The sequence below is a fragment of the Polypterus senegalus genome, chromosome 13 (assembly GCF_016835505.1).
Source record: "Polypterus senegalus isolate Bchr_013 chromosome 13, ASM1683550v1, whole genome shotgun sequence".
NCBI lineage: Eukaryota > Metazoa > Chordata > Cladistia > Polypteriformes > Polypteridae > Polypterus > Polypterus senegalus.
Window position 1 is genome coordinate 20,964,548 of NC_053166.1, and position 27,539 is coordinate 20,992,086.

The following is a 27,539-nucleotide window of genomic DNA, read 5'->3' on the forward strand; positions in this document are numbered from 1 at the left end:
CATTGCCGTCACTTCTCCTACCTCTGCATATGTTAAATCATTCTTGAGGCAGATTGAAGACTTCAGTGCCAGTTTAAGTGAAAAATTAAAGAGAACATACTACATAATTACAACACAAACACTGACTTAATCAGTTTTAACACATGGAAGAGGAGAAGAAGCGGGCCTCTAGGTTGGAGAAAAGTAGAACTGCTCAGGAAGCAGCAAGCGCATCAACCTCTGGGCAAATGAATGATAAACGTACAGAGAAAGAGGATGACAACTAGGAATGCTCATGTCAAGTGTATTCACATGCAGTGCGCCGTTACTGGTATATTATAAATAGGTATATGAGTGTTTATTACAAAATATTCTTTAAAAGGATATTGTTTATTTATTGGAACTACTGAATTCATCTACAGTATGTGTGAATTAAGTTAATCATGTTAAAATATATTTAGTAAACAAACATTTTTAAATAGTGTTTACTTAATTTATTTATGAAGTAAAAGGAAACTATGCTTGCCAGGTAAGGTTCCAACGTTTCTGCAACCCTCCTCAGGATATAGCAAGTTCATAAAATGGATGGATGGATCACATCAAAGACCCTCTATGCCCAGTCACTATTTAAGGAGTGGATGTAGAGGAGGTCCACTCCTGTAAGTATTTGGGGGGTCCACATTAATGACAGGCTGTACTGGTCACAGGATACAGAGGAACAAAATAAGAAAGGGCAGAGCAGACTCTTCTTCCTCAGGAGACTGCGTCCCTTTAATGTACTACAGTATTCAGCTAAATTTTTGCAAGATAACATGCAGACTTTAGCAAAATATAACGAGAATATAACTTGACAAATCTGCTCGAACGGGACACGCGGATCTCAAAAGCGGGGCGCCCTTAGGCACGAGCACCAGGGCAGTCTCCCCACTTACCACCCTCAAACACCACTCTTGCCTTACGGTGAGTTTTTCTTATAATATCTGGATCTGATCTCCTCTGATTACCCATAACCATATATTTTTATTTAATTTTAGTTTGACATATCTCACTATCTTTATTCCATATTTTGTGTGGGAATTGTTTAATAATGAATTAAAAGTATTTTTGATTTTTTATGTTTCAGTCCCATCAAGCCATCCCTATTAAGTGTTAAACTCAGAGATATGCAGGTGGATGAGCCTGAGGTGTCCTGATGACAGACTATCTGACGGGGAGACCACAGTTTGTGACACTCAAGGAGTGTGTGAGCAACACAAGGAACAGGCCTGTCTGCTTTTCTCTTCACTCTGTATACCTCAGACTATAAATAAAACAGCAGGTCATGTCACCTGCAGAAATTCACAGATGAGTCTGTACTTATGGGGTGTACTGATTAAGGGGGATGAGATGGAAAAGAGGAGTGAGGGGGAGAGGATTGCATCTTGGAGCAAACAGAATTGTCTGCAACCTAACATCAGCAAAACCAAGGATCTGCTTATTGACTTTCACCACATCAAAGACCCTCTATGCCCAGTCACTATTTAAGGAGTGGATGTAGAGGAGGTCCACTCCTACAAGTATTTGGGGGTTCACATTAATGACAGGCTGTACTGGTCACAGGATACAGAGGAACAAAATAAGAAAGGGCAGAGCAGACTCTTCTACCTCAGGAGACTGTGTTCCTTTAATGAGAAAAGTGACATCCTTCATATTTTCTACAATTCTTTGCATTTATATAGCACTTTTCTCACTACTCAGAGCACTCAGCAATTGCTTGTTAAGGGCCTTGCTCAAGAACCCAACAGAGCAGAGTCCCTATTGGCATTTACGGGATTCGAACCTGCAACCTTCCGATTGCCAGTGCAGATCCCTAGCCACTCTGCTGCCACCAATTCTTTGATAACCAGTGCGATTTTCTGCATTGTGGTGTAACTTCAAGAGAGGTCCAGTGAATAAACAAGCTAATTAAAAAGGCAGGCTCAGTTATGGGACTCACTCTGGACCCCTTGGAGGTCATAGCAAAGGAGTGAATGAAAACAAAACTGAGTGCCATTATGAACAGTGCTGCACATCATCTCTCTGACACACCAAAACTGAGGAATTTCAGTCGACGAATTACTCAACAGAAGTGTATTAAGGAATGCGAGTGAGGCTCCTTTATACCAACAGCAATATGCCTGCATACTGCCTCACTGGGACTTGGACTGCCATGTTAGAAGTTTTATTTCTATTTAATTTTCTTGCTTTATAGTCATTCTGGTGTGTGTTCAGACCCAAATGTTCATTTATGTATGTAGGTAAGGTTCCAACGTTTCTGCAACCCTCCTGAGGATATAGCAAGTTTATAAAATGGACGGATGGATGCACTTTAGCTCAAGACTGCAACATGAAAAAATGAAAGGGTCTGAAAGCATTCTGAATGCACTAACCCTAACCTTAACCCTAAGGAGCATATCTAAGGACTGAGTTCCGAGGGACAGCCATTGTCCTCAGCTAAATGTACCTAACCCTAACTGCATATGTTAGGGAAAGAAGCTTCTTGGAAGTCTGCAAGGCTGGTTTGGGTAGCCCGCTTACCTCGTCTCTTCAGATGCCTCTGTCTCTATTGACACTTCATTCATGTTGTCAACAAGGGTCATGTTGTCTTTCAGCCACTTGATTTCCGGTACTGGATAGGCCTCTATCACCACCTGAAGAATGAAGCTCTCATGCAGCTTGGCAGAGAGGTTTGCGGGCAGTTCAGAAGTCAGTCTCACAAAGCCATTTTCTGTGGAAGAGGATGAGAGAAAAAGTTCATTGATTTACTGAGCTCTACACCACATCACAGTACTCCATCAAGCCAAAGCATACAAAGAGGGTCTCTGATTTCTAGTTACACACTGAACAGGACTTTGCAATCAGAACATGAACTAGAAAAAAACATGACTGCTGCCAAATAAAGAGTTGCTTTGAGTAAAATCAAGCAGCTTACTGATAAACTTTTGGCACTAGGAGCCACCATGGAAGTATTGACGAGAGAAACAAAGTAAGTACTTAAAAGTGTAGTCCCTAAAGGATAAATTGACTATTTTTCAATATTTCAGTATTCTATATTGTTTGCCGCATACAATTTTAAAAATACATTGTTCTTGCACCTTAGGCCTGAGGATTATAGGGGTTCAGAAGATAGGAAAAGCCTTAAAACTTATCTAAAAAAACACCAATTGTTCCAGCCATAAAGTGCATGCATGTCATTTTAAGAAGGAAAAAAATGTGGTGCACATGGATTGCCTTGTGTTTCAGGGAATTTGTGAAAAATAAATCTTTTTATTTTATTAATACAACAACAGCAACAACATTTATTTATATAGCACATTTTCATACAAATGAAGTAGCTCAAAGTACTTTACATGATGAAGAAAGAGAAAATAGAGAAAATAAAAAGAATTAAACTTATCCTGCATTTCTCCTTATTACTACCTGGATGTCATGATTTAGGCTGAATATTGATGTTTTTATAGCCTTTTTCTTTAAGCGAAGCCATATTGTGTACTACTGTCACCCTAATTTAATCAGCCATCGGCATAAAAGGTCAGCCTTTTGCTCTGAGCCTTACCTGATCTGCGGATACAATCCTTATTTTCATTTTGACTTCTCATGTGATTACTTTTCATGTCTTGCCTGAGTTTCAACTTCCATCCATCCATTTTCCAACCCACTATATCCTAACTACAAGGTCACGGGGGTCTGCTGGAGACAATCCCAGCCAACAGAGGGCGCAAGGCAGGAAACAAACCCCGGGCAGGGCACCAGCACACCGCAGGGCGCACACACACACACACACACCTGCGTCACAGGTGTTCTCAAGAAATTAGTTGTCTGTTTTCCTGCTGAGTCAGGACACTGGGGTTTGATGGTAAATTCCAAATCCAACACTTTGGGCATTTTTAGGATTTCCATGCTTGTTAAATTTACTGTACCCAGCTCCTTCACAGAACTTTAAAATGCAGTTAGTGATTTGGCCACATGAGGGCACTGCATTAAAAGCCCACAGTTTTAGTCTCCCATAAATGTCCACCTGTTGTGTTACTCACTTCATTTCTTTGGTCATTTGTTTCAAACCTTCATTTGTGCACCTTCACTTTGCAAACATAATTTTCAACTACAAAACTGTTTGTTCTTGTATAAATCTGTTCATTTTATATGCAGTATTTCAATAAACCAATTACTTGTCATATGTTATATTTTGTCATAACACCTAAAGGCCAAGGCAGCCTTAGGGCTGACCGACCCCAAGTGGGGCCAGTTACATCAAATGTTGTTACCGGTATGTGTGGACTGTAGAAACTTGAGCGTGAATTTAATAAAAATAATGTTAACATTCAAAGGAGTTTCTCACTACAGTATTCAGCTAAATTTTTGCAAGATAACATGCAGAATATAACAAGAATATAACTTGACAAATCTGCTCGAACGGGACACGCGGATCTCAAAAGCGGGGCGCCCTTAGGCACGGGCACCAGGACAGTCTCCCCACTTGCCACCGTACTGATTAAGGGGATGAGATGGAAAAGAGGAGTGAGGGGGAGAGGATTGCATCTTGGAGCAAACAGAATTGTCTGCAACCTAACATCAGCAAAACCAAGGATCTGCTTATTGACTTTCACCACATCAAAGACCCTCTATGCCCCGTCACTATTTAAGGAGTGGATGTAGAGGAGGTCAACTCCTACAAGTATTTGGGGGTTCACATTAATGACAGGCTGTACTGGTCACAGGATACAGAGGAACAAAATAAGAAAGGGCAGAGCAGACTCTTCTTCCTCAGGAGACTGTGTTCCTTTAATGAGAAAAGAGACATCCTTCATATTTTCTACAATTCTTTGATGACCAGTGCGATTTTCTGCATTGTGGTGTAACTTCAAGAGAGGCCCAGTGAATAAACAAGCTAATTAAAAAGGCAGGCTCAGTTATGGGACACACTCTGGACCCCTTGAAGGTCATAGCAAAGGATTGAATGAAAACAAAACTGAGTGCCATTATGAACAATGCTGCACATCATCTCTCTGGCACACCAAAACTGAGGAATTTCAGTCAACAAATTATTCAACAACAATGTATTAAGAAATGCGAGTGAGGCTCCTTTATACCAACAGCAATATGCCTGCATACTGTCTTACTGGGACTTGGACCGCCATATTAGAAGTTTCATTTCTTTTTAATTTTCTTGCTTTATAGTCATTCTGCTGTGTGTTCAGACCCAAGTGTTAATTTATGTATGTAGGTAGGTATGTATTTTTTTAAAGAGTTGGGGACAAATAAAGTTCTATTATGCAAAGTCAGACGTTTTTGTATGTGTTTGGGGGTTCTGGGTTGTAGTATTTTAAATATTTATTTAATATATTTATTTATGTTTTTCTTGAGCCTCTGTAAAGTTTTAATTTCCTCTTTGTCAGAAATAATCTATCTATCTATCTATCTATCTATCTATCTATCTATCTATCTATCTATCTATCTATCTATCTATCTATCTATCTATCTATCTATCTATCTATCTGTATTTATCAATAGCACCTGATGACCCCGACTCTGTTGTTTCACTAACACGATGTCTCACTTGTGTTTCTAAATGGTTGAATACTAATTGTCTCAAGCTAAATAAAGAGAAAACAGAAATTTTAGTGATTGGCAATGATGGATATAATGAGGTTATTAGAACTAAACTTGATGCATTAGGATAAAAAGTCAAGACGGAGGTAACTGTTGACTATAACCTGAATTTTAAATCACATATTCATCAGACCACTAGGAAAACATTTTTTCACTTAAAAAACATAGCAAAAGTTAGACCTCTTATATCATTGAACGATGCTGGAAAAGAAAATCTGAGCACATTTCTCCAGTTTTGATGTCACTACACTGGTTGCCTGTGTCATTCAGAATTGAGTTTAAAATACTGTTTCTGGTTTACAAAGCCTTAAATAATCTCGCCCCATCTTATATAGTGGAATGTCTGACACCCTGTACTCCAAATTGTAACCTTAAATCTTCAAATGAGTGTCTGCTCAGAATTCCAAGAGCTAAACTTAAAAGAAGTAGTGAGGCGGCCTTCTCCTGTTATGCACTTAAAATCTTACTTTAACATTATTTTCTCATAACTTCATTTTAATTTAATCCTGATACTCTGTATATTCAATTTATTATCATAACTATTCATGGTGGCTCTAAAATTCGTACTAACCCCTACTCTCTCTTCTGTTTCTTTTCCGTTTTTTCTGTGGTGGTGACCTGCACCTCTACCACCTAATCAAAGCACCGTGAAGTTCCTACATTGATGGATTAAAAGACAGAAGTCTACATGACCATCATCATCAAGTCCTTCCATGAGAACCCTAAATACAAAGAGGACTATCTATCTATCTATCTATCTATCTATCTATCTATCTATCTATCTATCTATCTATCTATCTATCTATCTATCTATCTATCTATCTATCTAATCACAGTATATTCCAGTCTTTAATGTTTTCTTTCTAAATTTAATTATATCAATTGTTCCTTTTTTACATTTAGGATCATCACCTATACATATTATAAGTTCTTCTGCTCTACTTTTGTTCCTTGGAACCTTTTGCAGACCTCGGTTTATAAATGACGGTTGTTTTGCTCATGAAGTTCCCGTGGTCAGTGTGTTTGTTACCATCTCTGTAGTTTTTAAGTACCAGAATGTTTCCAGCCAATTCGGCTGTATTAGAATTCATTATTCCTATTTGTTTCTGTGCTGGCCAGTTTGATTGCAGTCCTCTTTTTAAGTGAAGAGTCTGGTAAGAAGCAGACTATCTGACTCATCTACTTGTCTGTTCGCCATCTGTGTATTGTTAGGCCCACAAGGCACAATGTGGTGTTTACTCTTTTGTGATATGTAGCTCTCTAAGTCATTCCTACTTAAGTTCATAAAAGTATTTTATCTATATGCTTGCACAGATAATAAAATGAAAGGAGTGAATGGTGGTTTCTGCATGAAACAGGCATATAACAAATGATAGAATATACCAAACCAACAGTGATCCCAGAGTAAATGCTGGCCACTCCATACACCTGAGAGATAAGATTCAGGGGAAATCCTACCGATCACAGTGATGTTGATTTGGTCCTCTGCCTCTTCCTCATGTACGCCTTGACTGACTCTACAGACGTAGGTGCCTGAATCCTGTAAAGTGACGCTTGTTATGTTGAGTATCGAGCGCAGGTTCCACTCTGCTCCCGCCGTCACATCTGTTACAGGCTCGATGGTTTTGTTAAACTAGAATAGAAGAGAGAGACTTGTTAACTTTGGGTTGTCCCTCTCAAAGCAAATAGCCAAAAGTAAGGCCATCAATAAAAAGCATGCTGACAGGATGGCACTTCAGTTTAGTTTAGCTTGTTCTTGAATTGCAACCTTCACAGGCAAAGATTTACAAATCGTAAATACACATGGTTGGTTAAATACATAAGCATCCACATCTGTTTAAATCTAGTGTAAAACAGGGTTCCATGAAGTTTAAAAGTACTCCAAACAAAAAGAAAATGCTGTGTTGTCCATGATGACAGGAGAAACTGGACAGGGTAATCTATTAGAACATTACAAAAGTCTTGACGAGAAGAGGCCATTCAGCTTACAAAGCTCTCCAGTCCTATTCACTTAATTCCTTCAACACAACATCATGTCGAGATTTGAAGGTTCCTAAAGTTCTCCTGTCTATCGCACTACTTGGTCACTTATTCCAAGTGTCTGTGGTTCTTTATGTAAAGAAAAACTTCCTAATGTTTGTGTGAAATTTACCCTGAACAAGTTGGCGCCCTGCCCGGGGTTTGTTTCCTGCCTTGTACCCTGTGTTGGCTGGGATTGGCTCCAGCAGACCCCCGTGTCCCTGTAGTTAGGATATAGTGGGTTGGATAATGGATGGATGGAAGTTTCCAACTGTGTCCCCATGTTCTTGATGAACTCATTTTAAAGTCACCATCTCGATCCCTTCATAATTTTAAACACTTCAGTCAGGTCTCCTCTTAATATTCTTTTGCTTAAACTGAAAAGGCTCGGCTTGTCTTTAATCTGTCTTCATAACTCATCTCCTGTAGCCTTAGAATCAGCCTAGTTGCTCTGCTCTGCTCGTTTTCTAGCATGTCTTTGTCTTTTTTGTTGCCTGAATACCAAAACTGTACACAGTGCCTCACTTCTCAAGCGATTCTCAACTCATGCAAAACAACTAGGGTTTGGAATAAGCAAATAAATAGGATATGGAAATTTTTAACTCATTTATTAAAATGTATCAATTTCTTTAATTACATTAATACATTAACCACAACTGAATTTCAAATCATATGTGTACTGCACAATTGTTTCCTTATTTCAAAAATGCCTGCATTGGCTTTTGTTCACATAGGTTGTCAGTGCTGGGATTTTAATTGTAATCTTAATCACTTGAAGTCTTATACTTTTGTCTCTAGGGGGGGACACTCTCCTCTAATGATCTTGCTAAATATAAAAACTGGACATTTTAGCTTAGTAACCACAACACACTGTTATCCCCAAACCACTTATTTGCTCAGTGCGGAATTAATCAAATTTAGTACTGGCAGCCAGTGTTGCCTACCGGCTATGACACAGAATTGTGAAACGCTAAGTTTCCAGGGTAATTCCCACTACTGGCTCATTGTGTGACATTGTAAAAGTGAACTTAATCTTGTTATGCTACAGTTTCTGAAAAAGTTTTGTGGCAGACGTCTGGGGATCCTGCTCAGCCGGGATGTTTGGAAGGCCCAGGAGAGGGACAATGCCTTCCCCGGGCCACAAGAGGGCAGCTGCCCTGGTGCACATCGGGGCCACGGGATCAGAGCTTAGAAGCTCAACTCTGTTGGAATCCGTGGCCACCATCAGAGCCTTGGACTGCACCACTTCCTGCACATCTGGAGGAGAATCCACGCCCACTCGGAGTGCAGCACATCTGCCACACCAGGAAGATCATTATGGAGCACCTGGAGCACATCTGGGGGGGGGGCATTATAAATTATAAAAGGGGCCACCTCATTCCATTAGAGGAGCTGGAGTCGGGAGGAAGAGGACAGAGCTTGTGAGGAGAGGAGTAGAGGCAGCAGAAGAATCAGGAGAAGAGAGAAAAGAAGGGACTGTGAGAGAGTGGTGGCTTTTAGAGCATTGTGTGTTGTTGTACACTGGAAGAAGAGTATAAAACGTGTGTGTTTTTTGGACATCTGGTGTCTGTCTGTCTGTGTTCGGGGGCTGAACTTCCACAGTATATATATATTTTAAAAGATAACCTGTCACTAATCTAGATCAGTCAGTCTCAAAGTGAGGTCCACAAACATGAGCTAAGTGGTCCATACAGCTATGAGTGCAGCATTTAAGGAGAGCTCTTGTACCTTCGGACTTTGAGCACTTCTTCACACTTTCAGCATCTGTCCCTTCCCACTGTCAGTGTGTGGGGTTCTCTTTTAAATCCACTTTGATACACACCACAGCAAAGCCAATGGCTTCAGTTCCACCTCTGCTACGTCACTGCTGTCTTCTGTTTTGCGCTTGTTGAAGCTGAGGGGCTATTATGGATTATTAGCTGGAATCCAGAACTGCAAAACACAGATCTGGCAACATTGGACTTAAATGTATTTTTCATATAAATACTTGTACTAAAATCCATCCATCCATTATCCAACCCACTATATACTAACTACAGCAGGGGTGGGCAAATTCAGTCCTGGAGGGCCGCAGAGGCTGCAGGTTTTTACTCCAAACCAGTTGCTTAATTAGAAAACAATCCGTGCCAATAATTTAATTTGATGGCTTGTTAGTGCTTTAACTCTGCCATATCAGGCCATTCTCATATCCTAGATGTTCTTGCCCTTTGTAAGGATATCATCTAAATGATTTGAAGGCTAAAATGGAGTAATACTCAATCTTTCACTTTTTTTCTCTTCACTTTACTTCCAAGTATTTAATTAAAGCCAATATTTCATGATAAAAACACACATGTGTAAATGGTAACAAACTAAACAGAGAAAAGCTGCTTTCTTTTGTCATTTGAATCTTATTGCTAATAAAAAGCCATTAAAAACCAAGAGAACAGCTGTTTAAGACTAAGACAAGCAATAAGGGTTCAGAATCGTAACGAGCAAGACAACTAAAGTGAAGCACAAGTGTTACTTGAGCAATACGTGCTTCTTATTAAGCAATTGGGTTGGAGCAAAAACCTGCAGCCACTGCGGCCCTCCAGGACTGAATCTGCCCACCCCTGAACTACAGGGACACGGGGGTCAGCTGGAGCCAATCCCAGTCAACACAGGATGCAAGGCAGGAAACAAACCCCGGACAGAGTGTGCGCACACACACACACACACACACACCAAGCACACACACAGGACAATTTAGGATCACCAATGCACCTAACCTGCATGTCTTTGGACCGTGGGAGGAAACTGGAGCACCCGGAGGAAACCCACGCAGGCACGGGGGGAACATCCAAACTCCACGCAGGGAGGACCCGGGAAGAAAACCCAAGTCTTCTTACTGTGAGGCAGCAGCGTCATTCACTGTGCCACCGTTGTACTAAAATAAATATAGTAATTGTAATGTGAAATGTAAACTAAGAATTGTTAATGCGTCATAGGCGGCCAAAGCTTTGACTTTGGAAAGTTGGTCGTTAGGCCAAAACAGTTTGAAAATCAATGACCTACATAGAAATTCTGTAATATTTATTTAGGAGGAATTCAGCAAATGACAGCAGTAGGCAGATAGGGTGTGATGGAAACTGTGGGCACAAGGCCATTTACTATTGTCATGGTTAAGCCAGGGTTTCCTCCATGATTTATGTTTAAATTTCCTTTTTTTCTGGCTTCTTTACTCATTTTTCATTATCCTTCTATATAAAATCGGACCTTCCGTCCCGTGAGTGCTACGCATGCGTGGAGTTTCACACACGCCCCGTCCATTTTGCAATGCACGATGGGATTTGTAGTTTCGTTTTTCCAGGTAAAAGATGGTTTTCTACTCCAGACTGTGCGATATCTTCTTCTTCTTTCTTACTATATAAAAGTGGTCGGGATTGTCCTTCCGTCCCGTGAGTGGAAAGCGTAGCGGTATTCCGCTTATCACAGACTTACTACTTGCAGCTTGCGGTACGAGGCGACATGATGTGAGCAGAGTTCTGGTGCTCCCATTGTTCCCTTGCTTTTGTGGGCGATGCGCTGGAAAAATAGACAAAATTATGTCTCTGGAAAGAATTAATGTTGATGGAGTACAAATGCCTCACTGGGTAGTAAATATCAGGGGAGTTCAAAAGGGTGACCTCAATATTGAAAAAAAGTTTAAATTTCATCACAAAAAAAACAGAAACTACGAGTATTAAAGTAATAGCACTCAAATGCAATATAACCAAATTAATGAGTTTGTATAAAATATCAAATTGATCTATATATTGAATTGCCTTAAGAAGTGGTAAACTTAAAAGTCGGTCGCCTTAAAAGGCGGGTCAGCCTAGTTGTTCATTATTTTCTGTTGTTTCTGGTAACATTGCTCTTTTCATTTATTATGTGATGAATAATGTATTTTCTGTTCATTTTAGCTATTATTTAGTTTCTGTTTATGTTATCCTGTTGTCTGATGTTCCATGTATTTTATGTGTGAATCCCCAAGAGGCGTGGCTACCCTTTTACCACAGTTTAGGGCCCGCCCACAGCTAATAAAGGCAGCCTGGTAAGTAAAGTCCCTTTGCAGTTCATTTAAGTTTGGCTGTCTTTGTGAGTATTGCTTTCTTCATTATATTTTTGTTGGATTTTTGATTATTTTGTTTCTAATTCAAGAATTACAATTAAGGATTCTGTTGTTGTTTACCATCAGTGAGGGCACAGAGAAGGAAAGTGACTGGAGAAGCATGTAGTTAGAAACAGGCAGAAGTTTGAGCTAGCTTAGAGCACAAGAATGGAGTCAGAAACCAAGAAGTTAAAACACAAAGTCAAATACCAGCATATTAAAAATAAATAAATCACAAGGAAAAAGTCACAGAAAGAATTAATCTAATTATATATATTACCAGTTGCATAAGGCAATTGTATAAGACTAATAAATCCAATGTGAATTTGGGGCATATGAGAGCATGAGGGCAACCTTTAAGAAGTATATTAGCGAAGCTAAAAGGCAGTTAAAGAGGGATATAGCAGATAAGGCAAAAGATGACTCAAAGAGATTATTTCAGTATTTTATTAGTGACAGAACAGTCAAGGAGGAGGTGAAGTGCATCAGGAATAGTAAAGTGGAATTAAAAAATTCAGACAGTAAAAGAGCAGATGCTCTAAACTTGCATTTTGCTGAGGTCTTCAAAAAGGGGAAAGTGGATAACCTCACAGTAGTAACAGGGACTACTAAGGAGGTACTGAGTGCTTTGGAAATATTAGAGGGAGAAGTGCTGCTCAGAGTAAAAAAAAACTGAAATCAAACAAATCACCAGGACCAGATAATATTTACCGTGAAGTTCTCAACCCTTAAACCGCCGGAATCGGCTATAGTCGGTTCCCAGTGCAACTTGCCAGCAGCAGGAGCTGATCGATCAGTGCCATACATTCATTGAACAGCCAGCTCTTGACCTCTGCCGCACCCTGCAGCATCAATGTCCCTGGGGTTTAGCCGCTGCACTAGACTAGCCTCAGACTAGCATCAGCACTGGCCTCTGTGTGCTTGTGTGCAGCCAGTTCAAGCGCAGTTGGCTCGGTGATTTACTGAATTTCATCAATGATGTCAGTTGCACCTTCGACATATAACAACAGATTATTGTAGTAGTTTTTTTTTTAGTTTTTACAGTTCATTAGCAGTGTCTAAAATGATCAGTGTTGCAGTAATTGTGATGATGTTTGCATGAAATAAATATGTGTTCCATTAAAATTTCACTTTTTCTTGGCAAATTATGATGTTTCCTTAAAAAGGGCAGCAAAAACGTATTTGGTGTCCAGGGGTGTATTAACCCCCCAAGTATGTGGCTGTTTAAGGGTTAAGGACGGTTATTGATGAATATTTTTTAGAAGTCACAGTGCATTGGGGAAATTCCAAAGGACTGGAAAATGGCAAAAATTATCCCATTATACAAAATGGTTGATCGGGCAAGTCTGTAGGCCAGTAAGTTTAATGTGCAGGTAAATTAATGGAAGGAATGTTGGATTAAACAACACATGGCAAGAACAGGAGATTGCTGAACAGTCGACATGGGTTCAGAAGAGGGAGGTCATGTTTTACAAATATTCTCAAATTCTATGAGGAAGAAACAAAAGGATATGATCAAACACATCTTATGACTTTAGGAACTTTCAAAACTAAACTTGATATTATTTTGGAAGAAGTGGATAAGGACTGGCAAGATTTCTTGGACTGAATAGCCTGTTACTATCTACATTGTTCTAACGTTCTAAAAAATAGTAAATCACCTCACAGTACAACTTGGACAGCCAAAGAAAAAGTTAGCAGAATATAAATATGATTGGCTAATGAATAAAAGATAAACAGTATATGGGTATATCAAACAGAAGTCTTACACTGAGCATATTTGTCTTTGACTTTCCAAGTTGTACTGTGACGTGGGTTCTAAAGTCGGATAGCCATGGCATCATTTTGAATGACCTTATGACCTTTAAACTCCTTGCCAATTCAGATGACATCAGTGCCTCATCTCCCCCAGAATGCTGGGATGGTCCCATGGATACAGCAGACACAAACCGAACAAAAGAGCAGCCATCATCGAGAACCAAGAGAGTGTCATAGTAAAGAAAAATAACAATCAAAACACTTTAGATCTTTTGTGTTTGGATTGTGTGTTGGCAACTCCTTCTGTCACCTTTTTTGAAATCTTTTTCTTATTAAATAAATGTTTTGTTTATAAAGATAAAGATTTTACCATATTCTTTCAGAAACATTGAATTACTGAGATTTTAAATCATGTTTATGTGCTTTTGAAGGTAAAGTGCATTATGGCCCATATAGGCTGACATTATTCAGTATTGTTAGATTTTTGGGTGCCTACATGTGGAACTTTTCTGGGCAAGGTGGTAGGCATTCCAGTCTGCTTCTAAGTTATTTTGGGATGCCTCACACCACTTTGGCTATTTCATGTGTCTGCAAAATTCCCTGCTTCACATTCAAGGTGGGCAAGACACAGCCAGTGGGTCTACTGCACATGCACAGACTGAGTGTTCACAGACTCCATGCTTGTTTGTGCTTTCTGTTCGGCGTTTGATTCAAAACCCTCTAACTGTGTGTTGTGTGTTGCTGGCAAAGTATATTTTCTGTTGCACTTTTAATAATTAGCATTTTAAGTCTATAACCAACACTTAAACTTCTAATAAAATTTAGTTCTCATAAATGCATCATAATAACTATGTTTCTACTGGGGAATGAGCAGGTTACTAATATTATTCACTGTTAACTTTCAAGAGCAATACACAATTTTGACATGTCCTTCCATGGAGGATCGCAGGAATCGTGGGAAAGAGGGGTCCTTTCATCGGATTAGTGCTATTCCAGCTGTGGAATGGCCAATAGGTGGAGGCAGCTTGATGAATGGGGTCTCCAGGACTCTAAACAAATCCAAATCATATTATGTGATATCATCTACTGTTAAATTCTACTCCATAATTTTTATTTTTATACTGTATTGAGGATTTGTTCTGTGTATTGTATTGTATTGTATTGACCCCCTTCTTTTTGACACACACTTCACACTTAACCTAACTGGAAAGGGGTCTCTCTTTGAACTGCCTTTCCCGAGGTTTCTTCCATTTTTTCCCTACCAGGGTTTTTTTTGGGAGTTTTTCCTTGTCTTCTTAGATAGTCAAGGCTGGGGGGCTGTCAAGAGGCAGGGCCCGTTAAAGCCCCTTGCAGCACTGATTTTGGGCTATACAAAACTAAATTGTATTGTATTGTATTAAAATGTCAGGTATTTCTCTTGGGGCGGCACGGTGGCACGGTGGCACAGTGGTAGTGCTGCTGCCTCGCAGTTAGGAGACCCGGGTTTGCTTCCTGGGTCCTCCCTGCGTGGAGTTTGCATGTTCTCCCCGTGTCTGTGTGGGTTTCCTCCGGGTGCTCCGGTTTCCTCCCACAATCCAAAGACATGCAGGTTAGGTGGATTGGCGATTCTACATTGGCCCTAGTGTGTGTTTGTGTGTGTCCTGCGGTGGGTTGGCACCCTGCCCAGGATTGGTTCCTGCCTTGTGCCCTGTGTTGGCTGGGATTGGCTCCAGCAGACCCCCGTGACCCTGTGTTCGGATTCAGCGGGTTGGAAAATGGATGGATGGGTATTTCTCTTTTGTATACAAACGCCATCTTGGGCGTTACGCAGTGCCTGTATTTGGAAACTGGATTAATAGTGCCATCTATTGACTGGCCTAATTAATAACATTTCAAGTGAAAAGTTGATGGCTATAATTACTCTTCCTGAGTAATCTATAAAATATCAGTTTGAGACATATGTTTGATTTGCACTCCATTGATGCTTATGTGCTTAACGTGTTTATTTCTCTTTAGATACCACAAACACATACATACATATACAAACACACACAAATTTGTTAGAACCCTTACAGCTCTTTGAAAATATGCTGCATGCCCCCTGAAAAGTAATTAAATGAAAAGCTATTGTCTCCTGTGTAAAACATGCCTTAGATATGTCATAGAGTATGAAAAAAGATCAAATATTGCTTATTCTACAAAGATATTCTAAAATGTCCTGGCACATTTGTTGGGAACCTTTAGTCGAGATTCTAAATGACTGGATTCAAGTATTTTTTCAGACTATCTAATTTTCTTTTATTAGTATCACACATATCTCCAAATTGTGTAATCAGTCATTCTGTTTGATGTTCCTGGGACAACTGTGGCAAATATTATTTAGAAGTTTAAAGTTCATGGGTAGCGCTGCTGCCTCGCAGTTAGGAGACCTGGGTTCGCTTCCCGGGTCCTCCCTGCGTGGAGTTTGCATGTTCTCCCCGTGTCTGGGTGGGTTTCCTCCGGGTGCTCTGGTTTCCTCCCACAGTCCAAAGACATGCAGGTTAGGTGCATTGGCGATCCTACATTGTCCCTAGTGTGTGCTTGGTGTGTGGGTGTTTGTGTGTGCGCCCTGCCTGGGGTTTGTTTCCTGCCTTGTGCCCGGTGTTGGCTGGGATTGGCTCTGGCAGACCCCCGTGACCCTGTAGTTAGGATATAGTGGGTTGGATAATGGATGGATGGAAGTCCTTGGGAATTTAGTCAGCCTCCCTGGATGTGGCCAAAAGAGGAAAATCAACCCCAGAATGGGCAGACGGATAGTGAGAATGCTAGACAAAAAGCCAAGGACAACTTCCAAAGGGATACAAGCTGAACATCAAGGTCAAGGTCTGTCAGTGTCTGATCATACCATCCTTTGCTTTTTGAATGACATGGGCTCAATGGAAGAAGACCCAAGAGGACTCCAATGTTGAAAGACAAACATAAAAAATCCAGACTGGAATTTGCTAAAATGTATATTGACAAGACACCATGCTACTGAGAGAATGTCCTTTGGACAAATGAGACAAAACTGGAGTTTTTGACAAGTCACGTCAGCTCTATGTCCACAGATGTGAAAATGAAACTTTTCATACCAACTGTGAAACAATGAGGAGGCTAAGTTATGTTTTGGGGTGGCTTTTCTGCATCTGGCCACAGAATACCTTGAGTCTGTGCAGGGAACATTGTGGAGCAAACTGTACTGCTCAGTGTCAGAAAGTTGTGTCTAAGTCACAACTCATGAATCCTCTAACAGGATAATGAGTCAAAACACACAGCTAAAATCACCCAAGAATGGCTAAGAACAAAACATTGGACTATTTTGAAGTGGTCTTCTATGAGCCCTGATTTGAATCCAACTATCAAACGTCTATGGCAGTGTTTTTCAACTTTTTCGCCTGCAGTGGAACCCTGCGCAAATAGTTACCTTGCTCACGGAACATTGTGCAATTATCACCAGTATGTCCTATATCATTAGGACTTTTTTCTGCAGAACGCTTGGCAAGCACTCATGAAACCCTTGGGTTCCCAGGAACCCCGGTTGAAAAACACTGGTCTATGGAAAGAACTAAAACATGCAGTCTGCAGAAGACCCCTTCAAAACTGACACAGCTGGAGATGTTTGCTCAGGACAAGTGGGGCCAAGAACCTGTGGAGAGGTGGAGAAGTCTCATTGAGATCTCCAGGAATTATTTATTGGTAGTAATGTCCTCTAAAGGTTATGCAAAAAAAAATATTAGGTTAAGGTCCCATTATTTTCGTCCATGCCATTTTCACTTGTGGTATTATCTGAAATAATCTGTTGGATCAAAACTCAAAAGTAAAGTCTGATTTTTGTTAAATATAGAATAAACAATGATGGGTGCTAATTACTGTAGTCAGTTTCAAGTCATGTCAGAAACAATTGTGGGTTCTTCTTTTTCTTGTGGAGGAATACCAACAAATCTGTCCATTGAAGTTCATTAAAGTGTTTGCTGCAGAGCCTCAAAGGGTGTTCACACCATGCTCTGGTATGGCTGCTGTTCTTTCTCACTGAAGAATTAGGCCAGCTGGTGTACAATCAGCCCTCACAAATGTGAGTAATCATAACTACTCCCGCTGTTAGCCACTATTTGGATAGGACATTTCCTGTTGGAAAACAATTGGTACACTCTAAACACACTTTAGAGCTAAAATATTAACACTGGAATCCTCTCTTGTCCCCTTCCAAGAGACTGGTTGAGAGCAGCCTTCTTTTTTGGGGGAAGCAAATACTGATTATTTCCATAAAAATAATGGACAGATTTTGCAGTGAGGATATTCACACATTTACCACAGACACAGAAAGTTTAAAACATTGAGTCCCCCAATCATCGACACGCCGCTTACTCATTGGAGATTCAATGAGAAACATTCTGGTGCAAAGCACACTGTGTAAGGATGCAAAAGAAAGCAAAGCATATGGTGAACAGGCAGCTTACCGCTTTCCTTGGATAGTCCCAGTTGAATAACGCCAGCTCTGATCCATGTGTCGTGCAGTTAACGACGAGAGGTTCTCCTTGCTTCACTACTTGCTTGGAGGCATTAATGAAAGCTCGAAACACCTCAGGTACTGCCAAAATATTGTAGTATGTAATATGTAAGTTATTATTACAGTAATGCACAACATTTAAAGAATTTAATAGAAAGCTCTCAGGGGAAAATTTGGCAATGTTACATAGATAATAAATCAAACCTGAGGTAAAGTATTTCAGTTATGAAGCACAAATACAAAATGAAGATGAGACTATATAGTACTAGCCACGTGCGCCCAACTACGTTGCGCATGTTAAAGTTGTCTGTGAAGGTTCTCTGTTTAAACGCGGCTGCCAGTCGTGAACTGGGCCCTTCGTCGCACAGCATTATGATTTTGTATAAGGGAAACAAAATTACAAAAGAAAACCCTTGGACATTGATTCGATAGGAACGGCCTACTCGGAATCACTGTCCGAATAGTAATTATGTGGTGGTGTAGGAGCATTTCTGCTTCTGTCTGTTCACAGTCCGTCTCGTTTTCACGACACTATTATTTCCTCTAACGATGACTTCTCAACCTTTCTCCAATCTCGCAGGTTGCTTTGTGGCAATCCAAAGAGTAAGGCAATATACACGGAGCAATGGTTATAAAAGGGGGACACATAGGTATCCAGGCTCTTTAAAGCATAAATAGGGATCACTTCACTGACATGTGAGCAAGCCACGGTACAACTGTGAGAAGCGCAGCACTCGCCAGCTACAACGTAACAATAATGATTTCCGGAACGTGCTGTTACATTGTCATTCATTTTACCCACTGTCTTTCTTTCATTCATATGTTACGTAGGCACGTACCTTTTACCTTCGGCAATCTCATTCTCTAACCAGGCCTCAGGAGCTAACCAGCGTAACACTGTCCACCACGCCTTTCGTTATTCCGGCACATTGTTGACATCCATGAGTAACAACAACGTACTAAACTGGAAGGTGGTCTACGCATGTGTGGAATTTGCGGACAAACAAAGATCAAGATCTAAATGAAGATCTCTTTAGTTAATTTAAAGCACAACAATTTGTTTAGTTTGAATGTCTGTGTTTTGAGGTGTGACTGGCGTACTACAGTCTTCAGTAGTATAAGCCTGGAGGAGATTCTTAATGCAATGCCTATGTTTTAGCTGTCTCTCTACTGCCATCTAGTGTTTCTTCTTCTAATTCATTCATGGACAAACAAAGATCATATAGAGATACTAATGTCTTTGCACTGCTTTTGGAATCTCAAAAGAAAGCAAGTGGAGTGTACTGCGAGATTACCGAATGATAATATGATTTATACAAAATACACTCACCAGGCGCATTCTTGGGAAAGCCTGTACACCTGCTTATCCATGCAATTAATTAATCAGCCAATCATGTCGCAGCAGCACAATGCATAAAATCATGCAGATACACCTCTGGAGCCTCAGTTAATGTTCACATCAAAAACCAGAAAGGGAAAAATATGTGATCTCAGTGATTTCAACCATGGCATGATAGTTGGTGCCAGAAGGGCTGGTTTGATTAATTGTATAACTGATGATATCCTGGGATTTTCAAACACAGAGTTTATTTGGAATGGTGCGAAAAACAAAACACATCCGGTGAGTGTCAGTTCTGTGGAGGGAAATGCCTTGTTGATGAGACAGCCAGAGGAGAACGGCCATACTTGTATAAGCTGCCAGAAAGACTACGGTAACTCAGATAACCACTCTGTATGACTGTGGTGTGTAGAAAAGCATCTCAGAATGCCCTACGTGTCGAACCTTGAGGTGGATGTGGTTCAAAAGCAGAAGACCGCGTTGGGTTACACTCCTGTCAGCCAAGAATAGAAAACTAAGGCTGCAGTCCCATAGGAATGAAAAATTTGAAAAGAAATCTCTCTTTAATATCTTTTTTGGTTTCTCCTAGACAACAATGAGATCAGAAAGAAATAAAACCAAGACTTTTATTTTTTATTTTGTCTACTGGTTCTGAGGCTAGGGATCTGCTCTGGCAGCCAGAAGGTAACCATTTGAATCCTGTACATGCCATGGGTGATTCCATTGGACCCTTGAGCAAGGCCCTTAACCTGCAATTACTCCTTCCTGGGTATGACGTTATCCTGCATCCAGCCCTGCAAGCACATCTTTCAATTTGCAGGGAGAACTCAGGGGTTGGTGGCAGGATTGGCACTCCAATGACTGTAAAAAAAAAAACTCGCACTGTTCCATTCCATTCAAATTAGTGTGGAACTAAAGTGTCCCCCATTACACGGCTGCACTCGGGTCCTAATTTGGGATCCCGATGTCGTTTGTCATGTACAAGGATGGTCCAGATCTAATTTTGCAAGTTTCATTACGCTATAACTTATTAAGGTTGGCACATTGGTAGCGCTCCTGCCTTGCAGTTAGGAGACCTGGGTTTGCTTCCCGGGTCCTCCCTGCGTGGAGTTTGCATGTCCTCCCCGTGTCTGCGTGGGTTTCATCCGGGTACTCCAGTTTCCTCCCACAGTCCAAAGACATGCAGGTTAGGTGCATTGGCGATCCTAAATTGTCCCTAGTGTGTGCTTGGTGTGTGTGTGTGCCCTGCGGTGGGCTGGCACCCTGCCTGGGGTTTGTTTCCTGCCTTCCGCCCTGTGTTGGCTGGGACTGGCTCCAGCAGACCCCCGTGACCCTGTAGTTAGGATATAGAGGGTTGGATAATGGATGGATGGATGGATGGATGGATGGATGACTTATTAAGTTTATTACTCCTAGCCTGTATCCAACAGAATGGAGGACAAGTGGGACATTACATGGAAAATCAGTGAATTAATTCAATGTAAGTCCATTTTCATATATTACAAGATATTTTGAACAATTCTTTTGTCTTGTATTGTTTTCCTGTATTGCATTAAAAGTTGCATAATTAAATCTGGACTATCCTATACTGAGTGCAGCAACATGAAGTATCAGTGCATGCTCCCAACATCTCTCTCTCTCTTTACTGTTTATCAGATTTTCTACTGAGAAAAAATACTCAGATATTCAATTACCAATTACAAGTGTCTCTTGAATTTCAACAAATATCTCAGCAAAGCCATCCTATGGACTCAGACTTTTCCAAGTAACGTCTTGACATTTTTTTTTGTAATTTCAATGTATTTGCATCGTGTGCTCAGCAATATATGGAGAAATGTATGGACGGTAATAATATAACACTTTTAATAGGATTACAATGCTGTAATGTGTAATGCTATTAGCTGCTCTAATGTATATTGCTGGGCTCCAAAAAGATCATACTCATTCTGAAAGGCAGGCAGTGTTAGATAGTAGTTAAGACTTGGGACTTCAAAACCTGAGGTTGTAGTTTCAAATCCCACTACTGACACCACTGTGTTACTATGAATAATTCACTTCATCTGCCTGTGCTCCAATTGCAAAGCAAAGGAAATGTAGCCAATCATATCTCAAATGTTGCAAGACACCTTGGATAAAGGCATCAGTCCAATAATAAATAACAAAATGTGAAGTCTGTAAAGAGATCTCACAAAATACACCATGCTTTTCAAACCAAATTCTAAATTTTGACTCCTTTTACCTCAGCTGTATCTCGTGTCTCTTTTTTTGTCTAAAGCTGTTTCTCCTAAGGAATTGTAGAATACACATCTGTGACAAAGCTGATTCTTCAACTTAACATACACAAGAAATTCTGTTAATTCTTATGAGCCATCAAAGATAAACCTTTGGGTGGTAAAATTTTTCTATGAGATGGGCACAGGCTCAATAAAACTAGACATTTTAATAAAAATGTAGCCTGGTCTGGTGAATCTTGATTTCAGCACAGATGGCAGGGCTAGAATTTGGCACCCAAATCCATGCACCCAAAATGTTTTGTCTCAACAGTCCAGGCTTGTGGTGTTAGGGCTCATTTTATACTTCACGCTCAGAACACATAATGGCTGCCACGTGTTCCCTGTGTTCATTTGACACATCCTCTGAAATTAACACAACGCGTGCGCGAGTTGCAGTACCAGCAAAAACTTCGGTGGGCACCGTGTGATATAAGTCAGAATGTGACGTCAGAGTCTCCGTTTACTATCTACATGTCACAGAAAACCGCTTTGAGGATCCTCCGGGATCGACGTGCTTGCTTCGATATTTGATGAATGGTTTGATGTGGTGAAGCAAAATGCTGACATACAAATGCATCTGTGCTGGTTTTATATTCAGGCGTTGCATATTCCCCATCATAATGACATGATACATTTTAAAGGTCTCACATATGGAAGAATATTTCGGACAAAATTAAATAAATAAATAAATGAGTAAATAAATAAAAGCACTGTGAAATGTGAGCATAAATAAATAAATGTATCATGAAATGAGAGCATAAATAAATAAATGTGTCACGAAATATGTTTTTCGTTGCTTATTTATTTATTTCATTTTGTCCGTAACATTCCTGCAAACCGTCATGAAATACGGCTTGAAATAAAACACAAGAATTAATTAGAAAAATGCTTACTACTGCTGATGAAATGGATTCTGCTGAAGATATTACGTATTTCAGAGAGAGAATTGAAGATTTATCGGAAGAAATTACAAGAAATGTTCACTTTAACCTTGTAGTTTACTTTATAATTAAAGTAGACCGTCGTAAACATCATCTTAAAACCGACCCAGTTGTTAATCGCTACGAGCTTCTGGGGCTTCCTCCTGACCTGACAGCAGTGGCAAGCAGCAATAGATCACCACAAAGAACACATTAAATGTATGATATTCCAACTCTCTGCACATTTAGAATCCTTAGATTTATACTTGATATCACTTTCATGATAAAAAGCATTAAAGTATGTATGTAACGTTTTACAGATCAATCGTTAACTTTGTTTAAATAATGAATACTGTTAATAATTACACATATGCGGGTGGCACGGTTGTAGAGTGGTAGCGGTGCAGCCTTGCAGGGAGTCACGTCACTGGTGTTCCCTGCCTGGAGTTTGCATGCTTTCCTGGTGGGTTTCCACCGTATGCTCCAGTTTCCTTCCAAAGATATGAAGGTGTGGAGATTTGGTGACGCTAAAATGGCACCAGTGAATGTGTGTGCTTGTGTTCACCTTGCGATGAGCTGGGATTTCGTTTCTGTCTTGCATCTGACACTTGCTGGAATGGGCACATCCGTGGATTGATGGATATTGTGGCAAGGTGTGCTTGAAATTTAATGGATGTTTCATGCCATTCACAACACAGCTAAGCAGAACGTTTTCTCACCATATCGCACTGCCTTCTGGTGGAATCTTCCAGATTTACATAAAGTATTGTGGGAATGCAGCCCCCTTGTACACAGCAGACACGACATCAAGGTCCAAGACACACACGTTTATTGCCTTTTTTTTTGGCACAACACACAATGATTCAGTCGCAAGACTCAGTCCCTTCTTACTTTGCTCTTCATTCTCTCTCTGCCACCTTTACTCCTCCACACACAAGCTACATCTCCTTCTTCCCGACTCCGGCTCGTCTACTGGTGGGAGGTGGGCTCTTTTATAGCAACCCGGAAGGGCTCAAGGTGCTCTGTGACAATCTTCCGACGGCACTTTCTGGTGTGGCAGAAGTGCCTTATGAGTACCTGGAAGCACTCTGGGTGTCCCTGGAATTCCTTCCGGCAGCACTTCCAATTGTGGCAGAAGTGCTGCCATCCAGGGTTCCATAAACGTACGGGCACCCCCATGTAGACCAGGGCAGCTGCCCTCTCGTGGTTCTTCCAGGCATTCCAGCTGGGTAGGGATCCCCAGCTGTCTGCCACAGTATAAAAAGTACAATGCTTGCATAGCAGTAGCGTCCACTGGACTACGCATCGCGTCGTGTGAAGTATAACCCTGAGTAATGGTGTGTGGAATTTCAAAACAGTGTTTTTAAATGAAAATAAGTTACAGCAACACTTGCATTTTTCACATCCTTTACAAAAGTATCCTCACTAAAATGATGAAAATATGTACGACATACAGTAGATGTTTGCTTACACTGGTTATGTACACGTCAGTGGAAAAATAAGTAAACACAGCCAGCAAGGGATTTATCCCAAAACTGTAGCGATCAATTATTTGTTTGTCCTGCATATATGAGGTGTGGCAGAAAAGTAATGAGACTGGCAACACTGCAAGCGATCTGGCAACGCTGCGCTGTTGTCCTTGATAGAGCACGTGTATCAGTACCCTCCCATAGCTCAGTGCGAGTTTCAACTCCTTCCGTTAACTACGTGATTTTTGTGACTGCTATTAGCGAAGTTGTGTTTTTGGTTGTGCGTCCCGCAAAATGGAACAGCGGAATTTGGAGCAACATTGTGCCATTAAACGGCAAGTGTGACGTTTGAAAAGTTAAAACAGGCCTATGGGGAACATTCTTTATCCTGAGCTCAAGTTTTTCGCTGGCACAAATCATTTTTGGAAGGCAGAAAACACGTTGAAGATGAACACCATTCAGGGAGGCCTTCAGCTTCGAAAACCAATGAAAACATCAAACGTGTGAACACTCTTGTGAGATCAGACCGTCGTTTAACATTAAGAATGTTGAGTGAACAATTAAATTTGAACAGATTTACCGTTCATCAAATTTTGACTGAACATTTGCACATGCGAAAGGTCTGTGCCAAAATGGTGCCGAAAAACTGCCCTCTCCATAACAGAATTTCTGACCTCAAAAGGCATTCCTGTGGTTCCCCAGCCCCCTTATTCACCTGACCTCAGTCCTGTGACTTTTTCCTAAACTGAAAAATGTCCTCAAAGGACGTCATTTCGGGACTTTAGAAAACATCCAAAAGAGTGTAACGGACATGCTGAAGACCATACCGGTTGAAGACTTCCAGCGCTGCTACCAACAGTGGGAACAACGTCTCCATCGGTGTGTAGCTGCCCAAGGGAACTACTTTGAAGGGGATAACATTGATGTGTGAAAAAAATAAAAACTTTGGTAAATAAAAAATCAGTCTCATTACTTTTCTGCCACACCTCGTATGTAGAATTCAAACTGTACAAAATGTAATTTAGATGCATACAGGTACATAACATAACAAGCACCATGGAAAGGAACTCGTCTATAACTACTATGTTGGAATACGTTTTTTCTTCTGTGAATGGTGAGCAATTATGTCTTGAGACATTGTAATCAGGTCCGTTAACTTACAGGGTGATCAGAATGGGGGGGTGTTAGCTTCAAAACAGTCAGTTGACGCACTACTAAGCTTGGCCTAGGCCAAAAAATAACCTAACACCGGCACTCATTGTAATAAGCAGGATCCAATCAAAGAATGGGCTACACAATAAGCCTGAACAAATCAGATCACAAATAAAGTCAACATTTTGGAATAGTTTACAAATTCGAACCTCCACATTGCAACGCTGAGACTATGTTTTCAGAAGTGCACAGCTCTAGACAGAATTTTCAAAAATCTCAGTTTTCAGGTGTTAAAATGCCAGGCCATTGTGGACAAAAGGCAAAACCGCCCAATTTTGAAATCCAAATGAAGTAGTTTGAACATAGTTTTTATGTCCTGCTGGTGGGGTATACTGTACCTATACTGGCAGTTTGGGTCTTACTGTCTTTTCAGCAGCTGATATTTTTCTACTCTGTGCTATCCTAGTAATTCACTTGTCAACCATTAAAGTGGGTAAAGAAGACGGAAGAAGGAATACCATTATTTAGAAACTAAACACTCAGTCAGTTTGCAAGTAGATATGGGGCAATCCTAGGCTCTGATTTGTTTTAGCACTCTAACATTGCTTTAATAATGCAAAATACATCAATTACACAGCATCATTTTAAAGGAAGGTAAACAGATTACATGCTCAATGTCAAAATCTACAGAGAACATTTTGGTTCTTCATTGATGACGCCATGCTTTTTAGTAGTGTTCAGTGGCTTACTTCACTTAAATTAACCAAGAAAAATGATTCACCTTCAATGCTGTACACATAGAACAGATCTGAGTCTTGATCTTCATCTTTCATGGTGGCTTTGCAGAAATAAGCTTTGTCCTCCACAATCCCAGTGAAGCCTTCTGTTGGTTGGTATACTCCCTCTACCGGTTGCATACTTTTCTTTTCGTAAAGAGTGACTACAGTCTCGGGGTTCGTAACAAGACACGGGATGGTGGCTTCAGCTGCTGTCTTCATCACTACTGAATTCTTGTAATCCAATGGAAGGAACCACATCTGTGGATCTGGAAAAGAAGCATCAACTGTTAGAACAAATGAAATCCAGGCTATTGAGGTCAATGTCCTTGCATCCCACTGTTTATTGCAGTGGATATTTCTGTTCATCTTAATATAAATCTTGATGCTCAACTGTTATGGTTCCTCAAAGCCAGGTTGAGAATTTATCTTTAGATTTGATGGACCAGTTACTCTTATTCTGAAAGCCTTTCTCACCATTTTAGTGACTCATTAAATAGTTTTTGTTTGCTTAATTAAATCGTTTTACTTTAATGATGGCCCTTCATAACAGAATGAGCTAACTCTTCTGTTCAAGCAGGAAATTGGAATTTATGCTGGCGTCTTGGACAGACTGAATCAGCATGTAAGTCCTAGTCCAATTAGTACTTGAAAATGTTGGCAAATGAAGCTATCTCTGTAATATTAAAACAGACAATGATGGACATTATGCCAAAACCAATCATTTGATTAGCATTGTAGTGAGGGGATCCAGGCTTTGGCATCTGTCAAAAGAACAAAGTCTGACTGTGCAACTAGAGTACAAGTTTAGAATGGTGTGGTGTGTTTGAGGGCCAAGACAAGCAGAGTGCCATATTGGATGATGACTTCTTTTTCTGTCATGGATCTGTGTTAACTGTCTTCAGGTCTATTCTAAGTTGATATGTGCAATGCATAAGCTGTGAGGTTGTCATGGTTGTATAGGAACACTGAAGATATCCAAAATGTATACTTCAGTGTGAATCTTTAAATTTAATTAAGAAGCTTCACAGCTTACTCCAGCGTTTCTCAACCTTTAGGTATCTGTGACCCAAGTTTCATAACAGTTTTAATCGCGCTCCCCTAATGTTTTTTTGAAAGGAGCCCACTAGTACCAATGTGTTCTTTTTAAATTAATGATATATCATAGATGCATATTTTATTATACCTGCTTAACTTTTATCGACATTTATCTAACTCTATATTTATTTTTCTAGTATCAGAATGTAGTTTAAGTTAATTTGTTTTGGGTTCAATAGATGTATTTTTCATATTTTTGATTCTTGTTTTCTTTTTTTCACATCTTCGCATCCCCTTTTTGTTACTTCACACCCCCTAGGGGGGCCCATCCCACAGATTGAGAACCACTGGCTTACTCCATGTTACTCCATGAATCAGAGTGTGACACAATGGGAATTGACACTATCAAGTCTGTGAACATATCATAAAATGTTATGGGACTGATTTAAAGGGATCACCAGGACAGGACACTGAGGGAGCAGTTGAAACTAACTAATCTCCTTTCTTCCTCTAAAGCCTTGACCCATGTCCGTTAGCCCTCCTCCTCCTCCTCTCAAAATCATATAACCCAGA

General features: G+C 40.3%; 1 protein-coding gene across 1 annotated transcript in view; it reads right to left on the reverse strand.

Annotated features, from left to right (window-relative positions):
• The window catches only part of pdgfrb (platelet-derived growth factor receptor, beta polypeptide), a 146,873-nt gene that overhangs the window by 52,931 nt on the left and 66,403 nt on the right, over nt 1-27,539 (reverse strand). Inside the window, exons 4-7 of the mRNA XM_039774317.1 lie at nt 25,934-26,197; nt 17,950-18,080; nt 7,066-7,240; nt 2,536-2,725 (exon numbers count right to left, since the gene is read on the reverse strand). Of these exons, the coding sequence (XP_039630251.1) occupies nt 2,536-2,725; nt 7,066-7,240; nt 17,950-18,080; nt 25,934-26,197 (760 nt within the window). The remainder of the gene's footprint in view (nt 1-2,535; nt 2,726-7,065; nt 7,241-17,949; nt 18,081-25,933; nt 26,198-27,539) is intronic.